Below are 24,654 nucleotides of genomic sequence, written 5' to 3' on the forward strand. Positions count from 1 at the left end.
AATATTTAACCAATCAATGCTCACTTTAGAAAAAAACGTTTTTTTATAATCTTGAAGTTTATACAAATGTTGTAAGAATAAGTGAAAAATTGAAGATATTACAAATAATCAAAGCTGGTATACAGACAAGATCCATATAAATAAAAAATGACAAAAAAGCATTATAAACAGTATCAACATGTCGAATTAACAAGAAAATACGATTTGAGAGTACAGTTATGTGCAATAGATTTGTTAGATCTTTAACCACATTAACTTTGTGACAAAAACCTATATTATGTCAAAAATTTGATCACAATCCAAATTCAGACAGTATCAACATCTGTTCTGGGGTCGTATAAAGCTGTGCCCTGCGGAGCACCTGGTTGCTCTGATAAATTTTAACAGCTGAAAGTATATTTCACAGAGTATTTTAGATTTTAATTTAATGACAGCTTTGAAGCATGAATGGTGAATAGTGCACACTCTGAAATGTCTCATCTGCTTTACTAACGATTGATTTCGTGTTGAGAGTCCTTAACATAAAGCTTTACTACAAGTATCACATTAACTAAACACGATCCAGGAAAATGAGGTCAAGGTGAGATGAACCATGCCAGACAAACATGTACACATAACAATCAATATATGCATTAAATATAGTTGACTTATTGCTTATAGTATTAGAAAAAAAGACCAAAACATGAAAACCTAACACTGCTAAAGAACCTTGAAAATTTTGTCACTAAAATAAAACCTGCCAGACTTACATGTACATACAGCCAATAGTTTACCTATTGCATAATATAGTACTGCAACTGACATCGAAAAGACGCCTAGTTGAGGAGTTTAATGGTCCGGAATAACACACGGCTGCAAATTGTTTAAATTGATAGAATAATATCTATATTTTAATTTCTGTCGGGTCGTAAAAAGTTTCTATGGTCACATTTTTGTATTTTATCCCTTTAATGGGGGTACCCCTCAATTTACGGTTTTGGGTAGTTACTTTTAAATCCAAAATTATATTCTTTGGTTAAATTTCCCGCTATTTTCGTAAATATTTTCTATGCACATATCATCAAGGATCATCGGAATGATAAAGACATAAATATAATACCATCTCCAAGTAATTCTTTCAAACTTAAAGTTGGCTGTTATTTAGTCTAAGATAGAAATTTAACGCGTTTTTCTTTGAAAACGAGAAATCATATGATTCAAAAACAGTATTTGACATGAAAGGACAAAACATGTTATTGCGATACTGCATGCAAATTTTATTGGGCAAATTCCAAACAATTGTGTCAAAAACTCAAAAATAAAAACATCATTTGTGCCTTTTTTAATTACGGAAATTTCCTATCCGTCAATCAGCTCCACCATTTATTTCTTCCTTCACAATTAATTTGATAGTTTCGATGTGATTATGTAGATTTTGTAGAAGTTAATTTAATTTTCAGTGATTTGAATTTATATAGTTGTTCTTTCGTGTATTTTCTGTAAATAAGTTATATTTTTGTTAATAAAATTTTGACTTTTTATAAAAGTTAACCAAAGCCTTCGGATAAGAGGTTTTTCCGGATAATGACGATAGTTGGTATTGTGTGAAAATACATTGTATGTCAATGTTTAGTCTTAGAGTAATTAATATGCATGCTAGTGGTCCGGGGGTGGGTGTGACAAGGTGATGCAAAAACCAACTTCTCTTGATATTCTGCTTTCCTTGGGCGAATCATCAGTGATGTTATGAGGCTTGTACCAGAAGGAAAAATTGGTGCGTCTTTAACTTAGATTGATTGACTGATTGTTGGTTGCTTAACGTCCAGTGGAAAATATTTCATGCATGTTCAGGACGAGAACAAGTTAAAAATAAAAACGATGTACTAGTATATTGGATTGGGACAGAAATTTTCCATTGCAACAGGCCACCTACGGACCCATCAAAGAGTTGTTGCAAGGGTTTTTAACGTGAAAATTACGTGGCACTCCCTTTACACGAGGCATCGGATTTAACGTCCCCATTCTGGCCGGACGTGACTGCGAACTTGATACATCCCTCACAGCCAAACGGACGCCCCACTTTGTTTTACTGCCGATCAGGAGAAGACCAAGTGACCATATTTCGTTTCCCCAGTCACCCTTGGGGAACTTTAAATTAGAAACAACAGCAATCCATATATGTGATCAAACTGATCGACATTTATCCTCACAACCTGACACTTTTATACGATCTCGCGTTCAGTTTCTTCCTTGTAGTTTGGATATGAAAACAGGGTTTTTGTGTAAAAGAAAAACCTTTAAATAAAAAAAAGCAGAAAACTACAGAAAACTGACTCTTCTAAACGTATTGACAGTCTTTTAAGTCGGCTTATTAATGAGAGTAATCATTTATCCATGCATAACCAAGTACTTATTGAAGTAAACACCTGTGCAATTAAGTAAAACAATTACTGAGAAATTAGAATTTGAACTTGCTGTCAGTTCATTAATAACGATTGTTATAGTGATATGATTTGTTCTTCCATAAGAAAAAGCTGCAGCACATCCTCTACATATACCGATCACTTTTACACAAGATTGTCTCTGATGCCTACCAAACTGCCAAACTCCAGAACTAACTATAGCCAGTGTGACACCTTACAATTCAGACACAGTGGGGCCAAGGGATATGAAATATAGAGTTTAGTGCTAAGTTAGGAATCTGATGTACAGTAGCTGTCGTTTGTTTATATAATATATACGTGTTTCTCGTTTCTCGTTTTTTTATGGAGATTAGACCGTTGGTTTTCCCTTTTGAATGGTTTTACACTAGTAATTTTGGAGCCCTTTATAGCTTGTTGTTCGGTGTGAGCCAAGGCTCCGTGTTGAAGGCCGTACATTGACCTATAATAGTTTCCTTTTTTTTTTTTAAATTGTTATTTGGATGGAGAGTTGTCTCATTGGCACTCACACCACATCTTCCTATATCTTTAGCTCTAAACTCAATAAATATCTGCTGCAGGAAAATTGAAGTCTATGTTAAGACTTTCAGAATTACACCAAGGTGTGTCTGAAAATATCAAGGATACATTAAAAGATGAACAATTACTTCACCCTGCCACCAGTGCTCTTATGAGCTATGTCCTCGCTTTGGTATTTCTATGGAAATGATGCCCGCATATCTTCTTAATAGATATAGGAAGATATGGTATGAGTGCCAATGATACAACACACCATTCAAGTCACAATTTATAAAAGTAAACCATTATAGGTCATGTCCGTTCTTCAACACGGAGCCTAGGCTCAAACAACATGTGTTAGTTAATTGATGAAAAATAACACAAAGGCGTTTCTGAACCGTACATTGTCCCTAAAGATAACAAAAATTCGTAAATGTATGGCTATTACAAAATCAATCGTTTCTGTAGCAACATTCGCCCCATTACATTTGGGATTGGCAGTGCAGATATATCATGCATATGCATATGGGAATATGGGTCACGAACATTGATCGAAACTTTGTACTCGCATTGCTTTTGTGTTTCCTATGCAAAGATAAGACTATATCTGACGCGTTTGGCCGAATCATGCCGGTATTTTCGCTCCAGATAGCATTTGTACTCAAAAACTATGTTTGCTTTGAATAAACTCTGTCCTGCGCCGAACTTCTTCTTATAAAAAAGGGAAGTGTCTTGTAATGCTAATACGCGTACTGAATCCGCATATGATGACTAAGAGATTGATTCATGTCCCTATTTAATAAATTCTTGAGCTATTGTGTGTCGCTTTTAAAAGTTATATAACTGATTTCGAATTACAACATTAGAAAATTGGCATTGCATTGTATAATTTTTCATCCTTCCCTTAAAAAATTAATGAGTTAACATTTTTACCAGGATTATCCCACTAAAAATGTTCATGCACCAAACTAACTTTTTTTTTACACTCATGTTTTTAAACCTCGGATTCGCCTCGGGTGACTTTAGTATATTTTGTGTTATAACTGCTCTGTCCAGACTTTGCAAATACACAATTTGTATTTATCTATAACTAGAAACTAATTTTCACAAAATACACAAAGATGCAAAATTAAAAACACTGTTTTAGCGCTTGATTATTGTTTTTTCAAAGATAGAAAAAAATATTGCAATAATTTGATAAACTGGTGTTTTATAGATTAGAAAATAATTCTGTTATATCCTTTAGTGAAACACTATACACAATATGAAAGTTTATGGATGTGAAAAGGTCAAGGCTACTTCTTCTTTTGCTATGTCTCAAATGGAAAAAAAATCAGAAGGTTCCAAATCAACGCCATTTTGTAATGGCAGCTCTTCATATCAGTAGTCAAATTTGTCGTTTTAACATCGTTTATAGCATATGCTTATGATTGAATCGTTTTTGTAGCATTCTATTCAATAAATCTCAGAATATTTTTCCTTTTTGTCCTTGTGGTTGAAATATTGATATTTTTAGAAATGACCTTTGACCTCAATTTTACAAAATTGTGACCACTTTGCCTTTTTACGACCCAACTTTTCTTATTGTACACGTTTTCCTCTTTCCATCGATATATAATTCAGGTGTGTGTTCTTCCGGACCATTAAAGTTTTAAAAAATGAACTCTGGTTGTAGTACTAATAGTACAAATGTACTAGAAAAAAAGACCAAAACACAAAACTTAACTTTAACCACTAAACCATGAAAATAAGGTCAAAGGCAGATGTACACCATGTACAATTCTTCCATCTTATTCTACCAAATAAAGTAGACCTAGTTCTTATGGTATCTTAGATATGGACTTGACCACTAAATATTAACCTTGTTCGCTGATTCATGGAATGAGGTCAGGGTCATATGAAAAACTGTCTGACAGGTGCAAGGTACACACATTCTAGTTATATTATTATTCATAATAAGAGAAAAATTATCATAAAAAACTAGAGGCTCCCAAGAGCCAGTGTTGTTCACCTGTTTCTACTTTGGTTTTGGAAATCAGGTAAAAATAGATTAAAGTCATAACAGATAACCCTTTATAATGACTGAGCCAAAGTTGAATAATATTGATTATGGAAGTTAATCAAGAAGACTTTTGTAAATTTTACAGATTTTACCAATAAATTCATTAAAACTGCAGAAGATGACTGGGGACTTTGGAATTTTACTTTCAGCGTAAAAAAAAACAACACTTGGTCAACACCTCAAAAGAAACATTCATACCATGTTATGTTTCAATCCATTTATCAGTTTTCTATATAAACTATATATTTATCATAGGGTCCTTTGTTAAACTAAGTCCCTTGTTGGCAGCCATCTTGGTTGATGGATTTGCTACAAAGTAACAACACTTGATCAGCACCTCATTAGGAACATTAATACCATGTTTTGTTTCATTCCATTCATTGGTGGCTATCTTGGATAATGGATCAGCTTCAAAGTAACAACACTTAGTCGCAACCTCACAAGGAACATTCATGCCATGTTTTGTTTCTTCTTTTTAGTGGTTCTCTAATAGAAGACATTTTAAATTTCCCTTAGGGCCCTATGTTTAACTAAGCCCCCCCTCTGCCAGCCATCTTGGATGATGGATTGGCTTCAAAATAACAACACTTGGGCAGCACCTCAATAAGAACATTCATGCCATGTTTTCATTACATTCAGCGGTTCTCTGTAGGAGGACTTTAGTATGTATATCCGAAAGGGTCCTATGTTAAACTAAGTCCCTCTCTGGTGGCCATCTTGGGTAATGGGGCGTCTTCAAGTAACAGCACTTGGTCGTAACCTCACAAGGAAAATTTATGCCATGTTTTTATTCATTCCTTTTTGTGGTTCTCTAAAAGAAGACATTTGTTATATTTCCCTTAGGGCCCTAAGTTTTAAAAACTAAGCTCCCTCTCTGGCAGCCATCTTTGATGGTGGATTGTCTTCAAAGTTAAGCCACTTAGTCATAACCTCATTAGGAACATTCATGCCATGTTTGGTTTCATTCTATTCAGTGGTTAACATTTATATGTATTGTTTATAGGGTCCTTTGTTAAAAAAAAGTCCCCTGCTGACAGTCATCTTGGATCGCCTACAAAGTTACAACACTTGGATAGCATCTCATAAGGAACATTTGTACCATGTTTTGATTCATTCCATTTAGTTGTTCTCTAATTTAAGACATTTGTACCAATTTCTTTAGGGTCCAATGTTAAACTAAGTCCCTCTCTGTCAGCCATCTTGGGTAATGGGACAGCTTCAAAGTAACAACACTTGGTCGGAACCTCACAAGTACATTCATGCCATGTTTTTTTCATTCCTTGGTTCTCTAAAAAAGAAGACACTTGTTATATTTCCCTTAGGGTCTATGTTAAACTAAAGTCCCTCTCTGGCAGCCATCTTGGATAGTGGATTGACTTCAAAGTTACCCCACTTGGTCAGCACCTCACAAGAAACATATATTCATGCCATGTTTTATTCCATTCCATAAAGAGGTTTTCTAAAAGAAAACATTTGTATGTATTTCCCATAGGGTCTTATGTTAAACAAAGTCCCCATCTGGTGAACATCTTGGATGATGGATCTGCTTCAAAGTAACAACACTTGGTCAGCATTCATAAGGAACATTCATGCCTTGTTTGGTTTCATTCCATTTAATGGTTCTCTAAAAGAAGACATTTGTATGTATTGTCCATAGGGTCCTATGTTAAACGAAGTCCCTTGCTGGAGGCCATCTTTGATTTCATCCCAGCTCCTTTTTTCTACCAGTGGTGATCTGAACCTAATCGTCTCTACCAGATCACCCCAGCTTCAGTTTCTTTGCTTAGCATGCTTTCCTCTGTTTTGTAACATTTTTGGGGGAATGCCTAATGCACAATATAACTTAGAATTAATTATACGGAAAAGAGTAACTATCAAAATCCAGTGTATATGCTGATCCACTGCGTCCTTATGGGATAACTATTACTGATGGATCAGCCACAAAGTAACAACACTTGGCCAGCAACTCATAAGGATCATTCATGCCATGTTTATTTCATTCCATTCAGTGGTTCTTTAGAAGTTCAAAATGTAAAAAGTTTTCGAAAACTCACTAAGAAAAGCTCACTTGGACCATGGAAGAAGGTGACTAAAAATCTGCATATTTTTACAAGTAGTCACTGAACCATGAAAATAAGCTGAAGGACAATGGACGTATAACAGACAGAAACTTCATAACATAAGGCATCTATATACAAAGTATGACGCATCTTGGTCTTCTACCCTCTAAAATATAAAGTTTGAAGGAAGTTAGTTAACGTCACTGCCGCTGGATCACTATCCCTTTGTAAAGCTTTCTGTGATGGAAGTTGCAGGCTCGACAAAAGACGACATTTAAAAGAGATAATTCAAAAACTAAAATTGGACTTGTATGTGATAGGTTTTGTAATAAATGTCAAGGGATTAAACAGGTGGCTTTCTTTAGGACCATAAAATTGTATTATGTATAGAAAGTTCTATCATTGTATAAAACACTGCAAATCCAATACATCAAGTTCCTGGTATGAATATGGAGAACTGAATCTAGACAAACAGATCCAAAGTAAAATCACAAAAATACTGAAATTTGAAGAAAATTCAAAAGGAAAGTCCCTAATCAAATGACAAAATCAAAAGCTCAAACGAATGGATAACATATTCCTGACTTGGTACAGGCATTTTCTTATGTAGAAAATGGTTGATTGAACCTGGTTTTATAGCAAGACTACTGTCCTGGTGAAATAATAAACAGCTGGGCCATGAGCGCATGATACTCCCGACGTCTTGTGTGGAAGTTTTATGCAATAATCATAAATGTTTCTGAGAAAGTTTTAAGCAATTACCATTTATTGCTTTTGAGACACGGCAGGACATGTGAAACCCCCCCCACCCTGGTTTTTTTTACAAATATCACTAAAATAAAATTTTGAATCAAAACAAAAAGTATACAGATCTTTAGATTAATATAACAAAGAAGTGTGTAAAGTTTTAAGCAATAAACATAAATCGTTTTTGAGATACGGCGCGACATGTAAAAAACCCTCCCCTTTTTTTACAAAATACTCAATAACTCAAAAATGAAATTTTGAATCATCACCAAAAAGTATACAGATATTAAGATTAATATAACTAAGAAGTGTGTAAAGATTTAAGCAATAATCAAGAATCGTTTTTGAGATATGGTGCGACATGTGAAAACCAGATGCTCCGCAGGGCGCAGCTTTATACGACCGCAGAGGTTGAACCCTGAACGGTTGGGGCAAGTATGGACACAACATTCAAGATGGATTCAGCTCTAAATTTGGATTGTGATTAAATAGTTGACACAGCATAGGTTTCTGACACAGAATGAATGTGGTCTAATGAACTTAAAAATTTTTTTTTGCCTTTGAGCAATTTGAAGAAATTTTCTTTTTTTTTATGAAATCTGAAATGAAAAAAATTGACCCCCCAATTTTTTTTCACATCCCCCTTTCCCTTATTTCAAAACTGATCTCAATTCAAATTTCTAATGAAGTTTGCAACAATAACTACTCATTTAAATACATCATAAAATATTAAAATGTAAAAAAAGTGCTTGTTATCACTGAATGGTAAAGATTGTTTTAATCTATCAGTTGGTAGTAAAAGTGAATATACATTGTATATTGTATAAAACAATGATTTAAGTTGATTCAACTACTATTCTGGACAAAGAAAGATAACTCCAATTGAAATCCAATTGGAATTTCTTGCTATTGCACAATATTGTGCAATTAGATATTTCTTGCTATTGTGCAATACTGTGCAATTGAAAATATTTGCTATTGCACAATACTGTGCAATTGAAGATTTCTTGCTATTGCACAATACTGTGCAATTGAAGATTTCTTGCTATTGCTGAATACTGTGCAATTGAAAATTTCTTGCTATTGCACAATACTTAATATAATAATTTTGGACCCCGATTTGGACCAACTTGAAAACTGGGCCCATAATCAAAAATCTAAGTACATGTTTAGATTCAGCATATCAAAGAGGCCCAAGAATTCAATTTTTGTTAAAATCAAACTTAGTTCAATTTTGGACCCTTTGGACTTTAATGTAGACCAATTTGAAAACGGGACCAAAAATTAAGAATCTACATACACAGTTAGATTTGGCATATCAAAGAACCCAAATTATTCAATTTTTGATGAAATCAAACAAAGTTTAATTTTGGACCCTTTGGGCCCTTTATTCCTAAACTGTTGGGACCGAAACTCCCAAAATCAATACCAACCTTCCTTTTATGGTCATAAACCTTGTGTTTAAATTTCATAGATTTCTATTTACTTATACTAAAGTTATGGTGCGAAAACCAAGAAAAATGCTTATTTGGGTCCCTTTTTGGCCCCTAATTCCTAAACTGTTGCGACCGAAACTCCCAAAATCAATACCAACCTTCCTTTTGTGGTCATAAACATTGTGTTTAAATTTCATTGATTTCTATTTACTTAATTTAAAGTTATTGTGCGAAAAAACCAAGAATAATGCTTATTTGGGCCCTTTTTTGGCCCCTAATTCCTAAACTGTTGGAACCAAAACTCCCAAAATCAATCCCAACCTCTCTTTTGTGGCCATAAACCTTGTGTCAAAATTTCATAGATTTCTATTAACTTTAACTAAAGTTATAGTGTGAAAACCAAGAAAATGCTTATTTTGGCCCTTTTTGGCCCCTAATTCCTAAAATGTTGGGACCAAAACTCCCAAAATCAATCCTAACCTTCCTTTTGTGGTCATAAACCTTGTGTTAAAATTTCATAGATTTCTATTCACTTTTACTAAAGTTAGAGTGCGAAAACTAAAAGTATTCGGACGACGACGAAGAAATTTTCAAATTTTGCGGTCGTATAAAAAACACACCCCTGTTTTAGTTACAAAGTGCCGTAACTCAAAAAGTTTAAATCTTATTTTCACCAAAAAGTATACAGATCATTTGACCATCATAAAAAACAACTATATTAAGTTTCATGAAATTTAGATAAGTCGTTCTCAAGTTACACTGTGACAAGTTTACGCTGGACAGACAGACGGACGGACAGATGGACACCGGACATTTGTATACCATAATACGTCCCGTCAAAACTTTGACAGGCGTATAAAAACTGATCAATACAAAGTTATCCTCATTTTTTTTTATTTAAGATACCATTGATAGCTTGTTTCACATTGTGATACACATGAATTGCTAACATTTATTTACACATGATAAAGTGTTCAAACATACATGAAATAAAACTGGAGTACAATGAAATGAGATGTTTTCTAACATGCTGCAGGGTGTCACATGATCCTTTTATTCGTAGACATGGATATATTTCCTTTACCTTATTAATGTTTGTAATGTACAATTAATTTCATTATGATACTTATAAGTTACAACTGAGAAATATTGCTGATTTCAGACAACTTCCAAATCTCAACAAAATAGTGAAATTTGAATTTTTAGAATAAAAACGCTATACATAATCTGCATATTCAAGTATTTTTAAACTATTTTTTTGGCAGTCAATTTACTATCTAGACAGGGATTAATTGTTTGATGTTGCTTTACACAACCATATTATAACAGATTTATTGATTTAGACAGAAAAAAAAGAAAACTATATGTATAGCACTGCATATTATATTCTTATATAAATTTATTAAAATGTCATGACATATAGTGTCATAGTTTCTATCAAAACAAGATCTAAATGAAACCCTTCTTTTACCCAGTATAAGGATATTTGAGTATTTCCATAAGCTTTTTTCATTGCTTTACTACTGACTAACTTAAAAAAACTCACTTTTAAAGCAATAAATGTTTACAGCTACAGGAATGCAGAGACATAGCTTTATCCATAAAAATTTAAGAATGTTCATCAATTCCTTCCTTTCAATACAGCAAAATTGATTAAACCCTACCATGAGTCTAAGAATTATGAATTGTTTGGTTTTACTGATAATGAACATAATGTTTTCATTTTCCTTGTAGGAAGAAAGTATCACAATTGCATTTTAAAATTTATTCACAACCTATTCAGGAAAAATAAATAATCATCAACTAAAACTACTTAGTTTACATATGGATGGAATTCTTTCTTTTCACATTTATGACAACACAGTATGCTGAAATTCTTGAACATGATCTATGAAAACAATGCAACATATCAAATAATGATTTGAAAGACTTATTGTCTTGAACTATCAAAATACATGGTATGGAAACTAATTATTTAAATGGTCCTATTCATAAATGAATGTAAGTTACTGTTCTAACACTTGGTGTATCAAAACTCAGCCCAGTCATATTCCTATGTGCACAGGGGAAAAAAAAAGTTTTATTTTGTTTTAGTCACTTCAAAACATACTTGTGCTCTTTGGAAGGTAGGGGTCAAAATTCTGAGAGGGAAATTAAAGAACTAATTCCCAACCCTTTTGTAATTATGGCTGATTATTTTCAGAGAAGAAAATAATCAAATTAAGCTATTACCATTCTGTTTTAGTATTGATGGATATTTTAACCTACAGAATCACAAAATGGCTTTACCCTAGCATAACCAGACATTACTTTTATGCACATTTTAGGAATAACTCGGACCAAGTTAAGATACAGATGATCAGTATTTCTTTTTTTTACAAAAGTTGTCAAACAACAGCAACAGCTAGCATGGCCAAAATATGCCAGATGAACCATCAATAGAAATGAAAATGAAAACGAGAATGTGTCAAAGAGACAACAAATAAAGTTTGTGTTAATTTTACATTAGGTTTATTTATTGGTTGAATTATTAGTATTGTTCATGTTATGTTTAGAACTGAAATGAAATATTCAAATAATGGCATTTTTGAAATTTTTAATGTAACAACATATACTTATTCACTTTAGCTCAAACAAAAGTCCCTCCACCAATGACTAGCATATTTTAAATACATTTGGATTTCACATTGTTGGATCTATTGTTCATACTTCAAAGAGTCAAATGTACAAGCTTTTCTGTTTCCAACTAATCATATATTGTTCAATTGTTGAGAAATATTATATATTATTAATTTCTGTACTGATAAATGAATATTCTACAATGTGTTTTGAGTGATCAGCCATTTCTCATACATTTCACAACTCATAAAATTCAGTTTGGTCCCAATAACAGAATTTATAATACAAAAGCATTTAAACTACTGACAGGATAAATATATGTACACAAGCATTTTATACAGGTGTCAGTAGTTTAATATAAGTTCTTAAGCATCTATATACTTAGCATTATAACTAGCTTTTAAAATTACAGCTAAGCAAGCACTGTAATCTAGGAAGTTTGACTGCAGTATTGCACTTTATTGATTATGGGTACGACTGTCTTGAAAACAGCTGATGATTGTGTATTTATAGATTATAATTGTTCATCTTAATGAGATTGATTTTTTCGCTCTAGCCAGTACGCCGAAGTGAGAAAAGCAATCAAGTTAAGATGACCAATGACAATCTGCTTATCACGACAACGTTATTAATTTTGATAACGACACATGCTCCCTTAGTTTCTAGCGATAATTTTTCACAACAGTCTACTGTGCTGAGAAAGAAAATTATCAGTCGGTGAAAATTTAGTAAAATGGAGAAATCAGGAAATATCTTTCACCTATTCTTGTTTTACCAAGATTTCCACTTTTTTGCGTCCTTGTGATATTGTTGTAGAAAAAAATATTACAAGTAAGAATTTTCATTTATCTATAGTATCACAGAATGTTAACTTAAACCTTAATATTTGAAATATAACATCATTTAATCAACAAAAAATCTCCAAATTCCCTTCCCAATATTTTTGGTATGTTAAAAAAAAACGCCTTAAAAATACCAAAATCAAGAAATATTTCAATAATTTATAGTAGTTCCTTAGAGGAAAAAATAAAAATAAAGGGAAATTATCTAGTATCACATCCCCCAATTTGCAGTATATATATATTTTTGTAATATATTACATCTATAATACAGTACCTCCAAAATAATAATTTATAATGACATGAAATAACTTTTTTTACAATTTCAGGTTGGAATTTTTCTTTATTACAGATTTGACTTATCTTGGTATTTAATAAATAGCATTATAAATTTGAATGCAAGTTTAGATCTACAAAAATACATCACTTATTCTCAAATCTAACCAAATTAAAATCATTGAATTTAAAATTTGTTATAATGTTATGTCTTCATTTAATTTTCCAACTAATAAATTAACCATATGCATATTAAAAATGTGGATTTTACTGAAATAGTTTGGTTGTAAAAGATCCTGAGAATAATTAAACAACTTTTGTGAATAGCTAAATTCTCAATTATGCATTATATATATATATCTATATACAAAATAAATGACATTGAAAATATCATTAACAATTGTTGTGAGTTTCTAAATGACTCCCATGTCCTTAACCAATATTGCTGGTTCAATATTGTATAAGAACTCAATTTTAATGTAATTATATGGCATTTGTTGGTTTAATCTTTAAAATAATCTGAAAATCCTAGATGCCCAGGAGAGATATTATCTAAATTATATCTTAATGTTAAATCTGCACATTATCCTAGTCTGCTACAATAATTAATGAAAAACAGTATTGATGGTTTAGTTAAAATCTATTGGTTATTTTTTTCAAAAATACTACTAGCATCTATTTAACCCCTGGTGTGCTTGGAGACATGGACTGGATTTATTGTGACAGTCACATCTTTTAAACATTTAACAAAATTACTTACATTGCAATAATTAATAAATAAATAAATAAACTACTTAATTATTTTTGAGTGTTAATTATGCAAACCACTAATAACCACTTTAGACAACACTATCAACTTGGTTTCACTATGTAAATAAATATTCAATTCAGCATAAAATAAAACTTGCTCAAATATATCAGATTTTAATTCACCATAATGTATTTTAAGAAAGAAAAATATCTTAAATACAATATTAAGAAATAAAAATATTTAAAAACTTTTCTTCTGCGGAGAAAGTAAGAAAATGTAAATAAATATGGAGCCTTGAAATTAAAGAGTAAATTAATCCCAGAATCAAAATAATTTATCTGTTCTCAATAAATACCATCTAAACAGTTGGATTTGGAAGATCGCCAACATAACCTGATTTTTAAGATTTGGATATTAGGAGAAAAAAAATTTAAGTACTGCATTGCAAGTTTTTCAATATGCCTGTGCTGTTATATATCTTGTCTGCATGTTTTGTGTTTTAATGTTGTGTTTATGCTATTTTATATTTGGTAAAAAGCTCTTAAGCCTTTCCTCAATTGAATTTTTTTTTGCATACTTGATTTGCATATGAATTTTTCAATAAAATGCTATAAATGTGCTTTAAAGTATTAATGCATTGCGAAAAACAAATATTTCATCAAATGAATTAAAGTTGGATATTCCTACGGTATTCCTTTTTATATTGGATACAAATTCTATTAAGTCTACTGTAGACACTTTGTAGTCAAAGCGTTTCAACTGAGGTACTACACAGGTGTCAAAAGTCGTCACTATGGAGGAAAGGGTTGAGAGCATTATGTTTGTATTTTTATACGTTAACCGATTCAAAATAAAACTTTCGTATTCATATTCAACATTTTTTACCAAAGACAAAATTTGCTAAAGGATTTCTGATACAAAGATGATGTGACGTTAAAGTCAAATATCTTTAAATGTTAAGGTCCGGCACATATTAAAATTTGCCAAAAAGTTTGTAAAGTAGCCATTTGAAGGTCAATTATGCCAATTTCAACATGCTTATGATATAAAAGTGATATTTAAGTGATCAAACTGCATCATTCTATTCATATATCAATAAAATAGAGTGAAGATTTTTACCATTTCTGAGGACCAATAATTACTATCACAAACTCCTTCTTGCAGATATAGATAAAAATGTGTACATTGATCAAGTAATTAGCCATTTGAATTTCCATTAGTGTTCAAATATTACCAAGTGTTTATACAGATTAACTTCATAATTGTAAGTTACATAATCTTAACAAATAAATGTCCAATCAGCAGAATTATATCCCTCACATTGATATATATATATAATGGACAAAAATAACAAGACATAATTAGGGATTTGTAAGTATCACATAACATAAAATAAAACATTAAATGAATAAAATAAATACTTCAAAAAAGAAAAAAACAAAAAAGAAAATCTCAACAGAAAAAAGCTACAATAAAATTATTGTTCTATCCACGATGGTTTTTCTGTATTCGCTGGTTTAAGTTTTATATTGAACTGTTTTAACGTTGCCTCTAATGCTGAATCGTTGCCAGTAAAATAAGCTGATACAGCGTTGTGAAATAATAACAACTGTTTGTGCATGACTTTTACCTGAAATAAAAGAATTAATAAGATGTTATTATACAATAATAGAAGAATAGCAGAAAAGATTTATACATCTAAAAGGCAAAAACTAGAATTTACTAAATAAATTAACTATACAATTATTGATTGGTTTTAAACATATATAAAAGAGGAATATTAAAAGACAGTTAGCAGTCAGTTTGATACAATTTTGTCCCTAAAAAAAAACCTAGAGGCTCTCAAGAGCCTGTGTCGCTCACCTGTTACTGTATTTACTGATGTCGGTCTCCTTGGTTGGTAGGTTGGGTCATTAGACACTTTTTTTGTACAAGTTACAAAAATGACGAAAAGTTGTTCAATATTGACTATAAAGGGCAATAACTCCTTAAGGGGTCCTCTAACAATTTTGATCATGTTGACTTATTTGTAGATCTTATTTTGATGAACATTATTGCTGTTTACAGTTTATCTCTATCTATAATAGTATTCAAGATAATAACCAAAAACTGAAAAATTTCCATAAAATTACCAATTTTAGGGCAGCAACCCAACAATGAGTTGTCAGAATCATCTGAAAATTTGTGAGGGAATAGATCTTATTCTAATGAACATGTACATCTTGAAAGATTTACCCTTTATGTCTTAGTTTCAAAGAAATAAATCAAAAACTGCATTTTAACACTATGTTCTAATTTTAGCCATGTCGGCCATTTTCTTTGGTAGGCGGGGTCATCGGACACATTTTTAAAACTATATACCACAATGATAATTGTGGCCAAGTTTGGTTTAATTTGGTCATGTAGTTTCAGAGAAGAAGATTTTTGTACAAGTTACAAAAAATGACGAAAAGTGGTTAAAAATTGACTATAAAGGGATCTGACAATTTTGGTCATGTTGACATATTTGTAGGTCTTTCTTTGCTGAACATTATTGCTGTTTACAGTTTATCTCTATCTATAAAAGTATTCAAGATAATAACCAAAAACTGCAAAATTTCCTTAAAATAACCAATTCAGGGGCAGCAACCCAACAACGAGTTATCAGATTCATCTGAAAATTTCAGGGCAGATAGATCTTGACCTGAACAATAATTTAACCCTTGTCAAATTTGCTCTAAATGCTTTGGTTTTCGAGTTATAAGCTAAAAACTGTATTTTACCCCTTTGTTCTATTTTTAGCCATGGCGGCCATCTTGGGTGGATGACCAGGTCACCGGACACATTTTTATTAGATTCCCCAAGGATGATTGTGACCAAGTTTGATTAAATTTTGCCCAGTAGTTTCAGAGGAGAAGATTTTTGTAAAAGTTTACGGACGACAGACAACGGACGCCAAGTGATGAGAAAAGCTCACTTGACCTTTCAGGTCAGGTGAGCTAAAAATGTTATCATGTTTTATTTGCAAGTCAATAACTCATCTCATGTGAATCCAAATTCAGGCATCCTTTAATTTGTTACTCATGTACTATTAAGGGTGTTCAGTAATTACAAAGTAAAGAATTTCAGCATTAATACATGAAACAAGGGTGCCACCAGGAAAAACCCACACAAATAAAATCATTTGTATCAATGTAAAACAACAATTCTCATAATTTTAATCTATGACATGAAATCAAACAGAACTATGAAATCATCATATACAATTGCATACATGTGCTTGTCTGTCAGTTTATATCTATTTAAAAGCCTTTCTGACAAGTGTAAATTAGATCTTCTAAGATTTAATCATGTTACTTAACTTTGGTTTTAAAAAAAGATTAAGAATTTGACTATTACCCTATTTTCATCTAGGAACTTAAGTTTTATAGACACATCTGCTCTAAGCTTTTCAAACTTGACTTTATGTTCATCAAACTTTCTCTTGGAGCCATCCACTTTAGAAGCTGATGTTGACTCTCTAGGTGCTAACTGTAGAGCTTCCATCTCATTTCTGTAAGCATCATACTCTAACCTGTAGTAAAATAAAACAAACAAGTGAAACTGCGAGCTACTGCTCACTGATGATACCCCCGCCGCAAGTGGATAATATTAATAGTGTAAAAATATGCAAGTGTTCTGTAAACAGGAAGTTGTCGAGTGATGAATCTGAAAACGCATCACACGGTATAGCTGACTTATATAAATTCTGAAAACAAATTTCAGAAATCCTTGCATTGTAGTTCCTGAGAAAAATGTGGCGAAAATTTTCAACTTGGCTATCATGTGTAAAATCATACAAGTGTTCGGTAAACAGAAAGTTGTTGAGTGATCAATCTGAAAACGCATCACACGGTATAGCTGACTTAGATAAACCCTGAAACCAAATTTCAGAAATCCTTGTATTGTAGTTCCTGAGAAAAATGCGACGAAAAATATTCATGGGACGGACGGACTGACTGACAGACTGACGGAAGGACAGACAGAGGTAAAACAGTATACCCCCCCTTTTTTTAAGCAGGGGTATAATAAAAATAATAATTGTATAGGTGCTAACTGATAATAATGAAGTTGTAAGTAGGCATTCTAATCTTAAAATAAAAATTTCGAGTCATGGAAGGCTGAAATTAAGTTATTTAATATTTGTCATTTTAAACAGTGGTTTGCTTATTTCAATGTTACACATGTTACATTTATAATTTACTGAAACAGTTTGAAGAACAATATACAGTTCTATCTAAATATTCCTATAAATTTTTTTGAGATAATTTATTGTTAGCCTTTCTATTTCCAGCCATGTACTGAATGAAGTGAATAAGTAAGATGCTTTACATCTTATTTTTAAAGTTTCTTATTCTTGAACAAAAATATATAAAGGTCTAGAATAGTTTTACCCTTTTCTTATTGTACTGCCACCTTTCTATTTTTTTCTTTTTACATATTTGTATCCAGTTAAATGTGCACTAATTCCTAATTATAATGTCCTACCTTGCAGCTTCATACTGTCTGACTGTTAACAGTGTGTCCTCCATGGTCTTGTTACATAAAGTGTTAATGGTTGATGTGAAAAAATTCATTGCTCCTGAAAGAAAACTGAACAATGTATATTCAAATCAACATGGAGTACATATGAAATAGAGACAACTATGCAAAGTAGAAGATATAATTACCATATTTTCAACAAAGTAGAGGGTGATAAAAAAAATCCTTAACGGTGTTAGCCTCTTAAACCATTTAAATTATTTTTCTAATCAATAACTACAATTTCCACAATGATCAGGTTTTACAAATAGCATCTGAGCATGCCCCCAAAAATTTAGAATTCACTTGCAGATTATAGAGAATTTAATCTAAAACCTTTATTGCATATATATACAAAAAACACCTTCTTTCTATCATTAAGTGCTCATCCATCATTAAACTGGTAATAATTGACTAAAAAACAAAATCACAAAAATACTAAACTCCTAGGAAAATTCAAAAGGAAAGTCCCTAATCAAATAGCAAATTCAAAAGCTCAAGCACATGAAACGAATGAATAACAACTATCATATTCCTGACTTGCTACAGGCATTTTCTTATGTAGAAAATGGTGGATTAAACCTGGTTTTAAAGCTGGCTAAACCTCTGATTGTATGACAAACTTACCTAATAATACTTCCCCGTTTTTGACCAGAGCCCTTTGTGTCTCACAGTTATATGAAAACTCCTCCTGAAGTTCCGGAGAACGTTGAGCTTGTTCTGAGAAGGCTTCACCTAATGCTCTCTGGGTTTGTACAACATTACAGAAATGACTATTTAAGTTCTTGGCCAGTCTTAATATATTAGCATATTTTCTTTGCATATCCCGTAATACTTCTATTTGTGCTTCTAGTTCCAGATCAACGGTTTTTGAACCTTTACCCAGTCTCTCAGCAATGTATTGTTTAGTACATTTGAAGGTGTTGACACTCCATGATTTGATGGTTTCTATTTTAGATTGTGCTGTCTGTACAGTTTTAGGTAAGAAGTCTCCATTGCTGGATGCCTGGTTATTTGATAATGATACATGACTTGTTGCTGAAATAAAATAAAATATCAAATTATCCTCTCATCTGAACTAAACATTATGACACAAATGATTTTTTACTTCTGATTAATATATACATATGTATGTTAATGATAATTAGTATCAGATATTATGATCCAATTCCAAACTTATAAATATTGAAAAAGGTCTATATATTGATCTTTAATCTCCAGTTCCAAAATGTATGATAATGTGTTAATAGCAGTAGGTAGATCGTATACCCAAACCAATTGAAATACCAATGTTTTAATCTTCATAGGTACAAAAATGTACAGGTAAATGGGTTTATTGCTTTATCTTGTCTTTAAAATGCCAAAAATAATCAACCCCATACCTCATGCAAAAAAAGATTTTACCCTGGTTTTACATGCCAATCAATAGTTGGGATACCACCACCAAAAACAAATGCTTTTCTTGTATTTCATGCAGGTATCCATTCCAATAAACCATTGCATGAAGTCATGGATTATATATTCAAATGAATAAAACAAAAGTTTCTGATGAAAACTAAGATTTAACTCTCCAGATGATTAGTTTGTATTCCCAGTATTCAGAAATAACCCTTTTGTTTTATTGTAGGTCTCAGTATAAAAAAGAAGATGTGGTATGATTGCCAATGAGACAACTATCCACAAAAGACCAAAATGACACAAACATTAACAATTATAGGTCACTGTCCGGCCTTCAAAAATGAGCAAAGCCCATAAGGCTTATAATTCCAAAGCTTCCAAATTAAAATTGATGTACATGTAGGAGGGTTAGAAGTGAATGTCATGATTCCTATCTTCCCTTTCTATTTCTTATTTATTTGTGGAGAGAAACCAGAGTAAACCATCTTAAGCTAATGATTTAATTTTAATAATGTGTATCAAATGTATTTAAGGAGATTTTTCCTCCACGAAATACAATATTTATAATAGGCACAAGTACTTAAATGTTTGGACAGTTTCACTTTTCCCTTTGTCATAACAGAATCTAAAAAATATATTTAAAGAACGCAGAAATTATCAAAAAACTTCATACACGAGATTCCAAAACAGCAAAACTATGTTTAGAATGTCAACAAGCAGACTTAAGAACATATAACATGCACCTTAGCTGTAGCTATTCCAATTTTCATTTTGTTTTTTTCTATTTCTCGAATAATGAACAGATTTTTTCTCATATTCCTATCTAAAGGTTTTCAAAACTTTTGAAAAAAAAGTGTTAAAAAAGACATTTAAAACAACTGATGACAAACAAAACTTAAGTTTATACTGTAATTTTCACTTATACTGTAGATTAACAATATCTGTGAACAAGAAGCAGAAACACACACCAGGTGGCATAGTTTGAGATCTAGGTAGCTGAGAAGATCCAGTGTTATCAAAAGAACCTGATCCGCCCGGATATGATGATGTCATTATTTTCTGTGGAGATCCCGTCTGGACTGTGTTATGCATGTCATTCAAGTTTGGCCCATCTTCTAAAATTTCTTTCAAATCTTTCTCAAAAGTATCGACTTCTCCTCCACCATTAACCATATCTCTTCCTGCCATAATTGCATGTAACTAAAAATAGAAAATATACGTCAACTGTATCTGTATCGCTGCTGAAAAACTCGGACTAAAACAAAGTCGGACTATAACAAAATCGGACTATAACTAACTCGGACTATAACAAACTCGGCCTACCATTATTCATATGCAGAAATATATTGAACCAACTCGGACTGCGATTAGAAGATTGTTTTTTTTTACTGTTATAAAAAAAAATCTTATATATTAAAATTATATACGAATTTATGAGATTATAACAGAGACATATTATATGTCTCTGATTATAATGAATATTTTTGAAAAAAAAAAGATCGTATATAGAAAGGATTAATATTTGCTACATCAGTTGATTTAGATATGTTTAAATGAGGTTAATTAACTTATACTTGAAATATTATTGTGATTTATGATGTTTATTTACAAAAGAAATTTTAATGATTGGCGTGTGTTCGTGTTTTTATCGTGGTGTTTATGATTAGTAAATAAACAAAGACAAATTTGATTGACAGTGAATGGCTTCTTAACGATTTCACTAATCTGTAATGGATTCAGCAATTGAAAAGTAATTATATTCAAATGGTCACATCAAACAGATGCAATGTTTTTAGAAAGGCAAGCCGAGGCAAACATTTATTATACATGTATCCAAAAATAGATTTGGAGTAAAATTAAAAAAACAACAGAGATTTCTTTGATCTTACCAAATATTTCTATAAAATAACCTGAAAAAAAATCCATTATCATTTTCAACATGGGTACCGACCAATTTGCGCCAATTGCAGTTTTGAAAAGGTATTAATTGCGCCACTCTCTTTTATTTTGATGGTTTTAATTGCGCCAATAAATGAAATGAAATTGCGCCACATTTGCCTGTAAATATGTTTTACCAGAGACATATAATATATTATATGTCTCTGGTTTTACCTATATCATCTCTGTACATGTTTTATCTATTATATCATACATGTACTGTAGCTAAACTTTCCACTTAAGATGCATCTGAACACTCATAAAATTTAAGAAAAATCAATCTAAAAATCAAGCAGAATTTCACAGAATATTGGTGGTGTAAAGCAGGATAATTTTATTAGGAAGCGAGTCTAATTTAAAATTTCTGTGTCAAAGGATTTTTTTGGTGATGGTACCTTTATAAATGTTGTCCAAAATATTTCAAACAACTTTAAAATATACATGGCTTTAAGAATGGACATTATATTCCCTTGTTGCCGTCAAAATCAGAAGCTTGTTACAGAAAAATGTTTAAAATTTCTGTGTACAATGTAGAATCATTCGCTGATTAAGTGTTATCAACATACATAAAGGATAATGCGTTGTTTCCTCCTCCAGTATGGGCAGAAATTCCTCCAAATAACAGAAGAACCAATAACGGTCCTGAATCATTTCAAATAAAAATAAATAAAATTGGTGCAATTAGATGATTATTTTATTGGCGCAAATGATACCTATAGTTTTGAAAAATAGGTGGCCCGAAAGAAGTATTGGCGCAATTAAGTTGTGGCGCAAATGAGTTACTTTTTGGCGCAAAAAGATATCGCCCAAATTTTCAATATATGAATATCAAAAAGATTTTTTTTGTGTTTTTATTTTTAAATATATCTTGTTAACGTATTTTTTTTTATCCCCTTCAAAAATGTTCAAAAATAAATTATTTAATAAATTGAAGATAAAAATTCACTATAAATTAAGAATTGAAAATTTATTTCCAATAACAACAACAACCAACATTATACTTATATTCTTCTAGTAGTCCGAGTTTGGTATAGTCCGAGTTTGTTATAGTCCGATTTTTGAAGGCCGAGTTTGTTATAGTCCGATTTTGTTATAGGCCGAGATATCATGGATTCATCTGTATCTGTATTTGTATAGTACTGGAAATTAACTCAAATACTGAGTAAAACTTATCCAGGAAATGTGTGTGCGCCACTGATGTATCTAGTCGTGCAATTTAACTGCCTTAAAAAAACAGAGGTGTCCTGCCATAAAAATGGGGTTGGAATGAAATCTAAGTGTCAGGAGATGTTTAGAATGCAGGATTTTACACCAATTATCCCAAATTTTCCCCACACTCCCATGCTGAATAAATTGCTACAGGACCCTATAGAATTCCTAACTTTAAACCAATGTATATTTGGATGCTACACCTCCATGACCTCTGCTGTAGTTTAAACATGTTTCTTTGAATTTTTAATACACACATTGCTTTGTTTACACAGGGTCCCAGATAGCTCTAACTGGGTGAAAAAACCTGTGCAATTTCAGAGCTTGTCTGATGACAATGTGACCAGGCGCAGATCCAGGGGTATCCAATGTTTAGAACCCCCCCTTTTTTTGGACGATCAATGCATTTGAATGGGGACATGTAATTGGACCCCCTCCCATTTGTCCTGAGTTAGGAACCCCCCTTTTAAAATGGCTGGATCCGCCCCTGATGTGACATGAATTTACTGTTACAAGTATCTGAGTATTGTCTGTAGGCCAAGCGTGAAGACTGAATAACATAATTACTTAGTAAGGTCTTGATTTTTTGTAGTTTTTGCAAATCAACATGTACTTAAACCGTGTTAAACCATGAAACTATCTGTCAAACGATGATAGCGTGTAACTGTTCGTCATGCCAGATGCCGGTCACAATTTTTTTTCAATCATTTTAATTTATCGAGAGAAAATCATATCATATTCGTTCTTTGAAATTACGTATGCGTTTCTATTTAACATAGACAAGGTTTCAATTGGCTATGGGGGATTTGCTTGCTTGACATTTCGCTTACGGTGTGGCTTATAAATTACTGTATTTGTTTTATCGTTGGTTGTTTTCCTATTATTTCTGTCCGTGTGTCTTGACAAGTTGTCGGTGTTGACGTCACCACAATCTAGTCTAAAACCAGACGATTAATTATTTTACATTTTGATCGATTTTGTAATAAAAATCATCGTATTTTATCCCAAAAATATGTTTTTATGTAAATTTTGTCATGATTTGTATAAATTTTAATATTTTTATGAATTTAAATAATTTGTTGATCATTTTTTTATTTTTAAACTGGTAGGTTGTTGTACATAGTTTTTTTAATGGCGTGCATATATATCATTAGTACTGGTACCAGGTTTAGTTTTGTACTTAGATACGATCGGTAGAAGGAACAGTTGTATCAAACAAATGTTTGCTCTCTAAAAAGCTGAAGGGACATATTGTGACGAAATATTACCTCCCTTTTTAAATCTGAAAACTAGATTTTTATCAATGTTTGTCCATTTTTATAAATTACAGGAAAACGTTCTAGTAAATAACAAAAGTAGAAATAAGTTTAGATAAAAACAAGAACTTCAATTAAACTGTTTTCATTTCCCTCCTTAGTCAAAAATCGACGTCGACAAGAATCAGTAGCGGCAGACTTAAGAAGTGGGTTAAAATATGGCTATGCGTATAAATTACTTGAATACCAACTTTAATTTATTTTTTACTGGCTGCATGTTATACCTCTATGGAACATGCTAGTTATGTGTATCAAAAGAAGTTAGAACAGAGAAATCAGTAAAATAATCCACACCTCAGTGGAATAGATTGCTAGCCTATGAGAAAAATAAGTCTATTTTGAGAAATGGTAACATGCTAAGACCTTTAGATTATGTATGTTTTAGATTTTTCCCATATTCTTTTTATCAATTTGCAGCAAAGATGATTTGCATCTTCAAATTTCAATTTCACAATTAATTTAAGCTGATTCTTATGACGGGTGCCACATGTGGAGCAGGATCTGCTTACCCTTCCAGAGCACATGAGATCATCCCTAGTTTTTGGT

The 24,654-nt window shown here is 31.9% G+C and overlaps 1 protein-coding gene across 2 annotated transcripts; it reads right to left on the minus strand.

Annotated features, from left to right (window-relative positions):
* Positions 1–10,100: 10,100 nt before the first annotated feature.
* LOC134696445 (arfaptin-2-like) lies at positions 10,101–23,719 on the minus strand. Of its 2 annotated transcripts, none has more exons than XM_063558259.1 (6): positions 23,623–23,719; positions 20,614–20,845; positions 18,875–19,285; positions 18,215–18,308; positions 17,087–17,261; positions 10,101–15,338 (listed from the first exon to the last, which is right to left on the minus strand). In XM_063558259.1, exons 2-6 carry the CDS (start codon positions 20,831–20,833, stop codon positions 15,186–15,188), a joined length of 1,053 nt encoding a protein of 350 aa, XP_063414329.1. In that variant the 5' UTR covers positions 20,834–20,845; positions 23,623–23,719; the 3' UTR covers positions 10,101–15,185. The 2 variants fall into 2 exon arrangements, with proteins under 2 accessions (XP_063414329.1, XP_063414330.1); XM_063558260.1 differs by having other exon boundaries at positions 23,642–23,707.
* Between the last annotated feature and the right edge of the window lie 935 nt (positions 23,720–24,654).

Source organism: Mytilus trossulus, chromosome 14 (assembly GCF_036588685.1).
Source record: "Mytilus trossulus isolate FHL-02 chromosome 14, PNRI_Mtr1.1.1.hap1, whole genome shotgun sequence".
NCBI lineage: Eukaryota > Metazoa > Mollusca > Bivalvia > Mytilida > Mytilidae > Mytilus > Mytilus trossulus.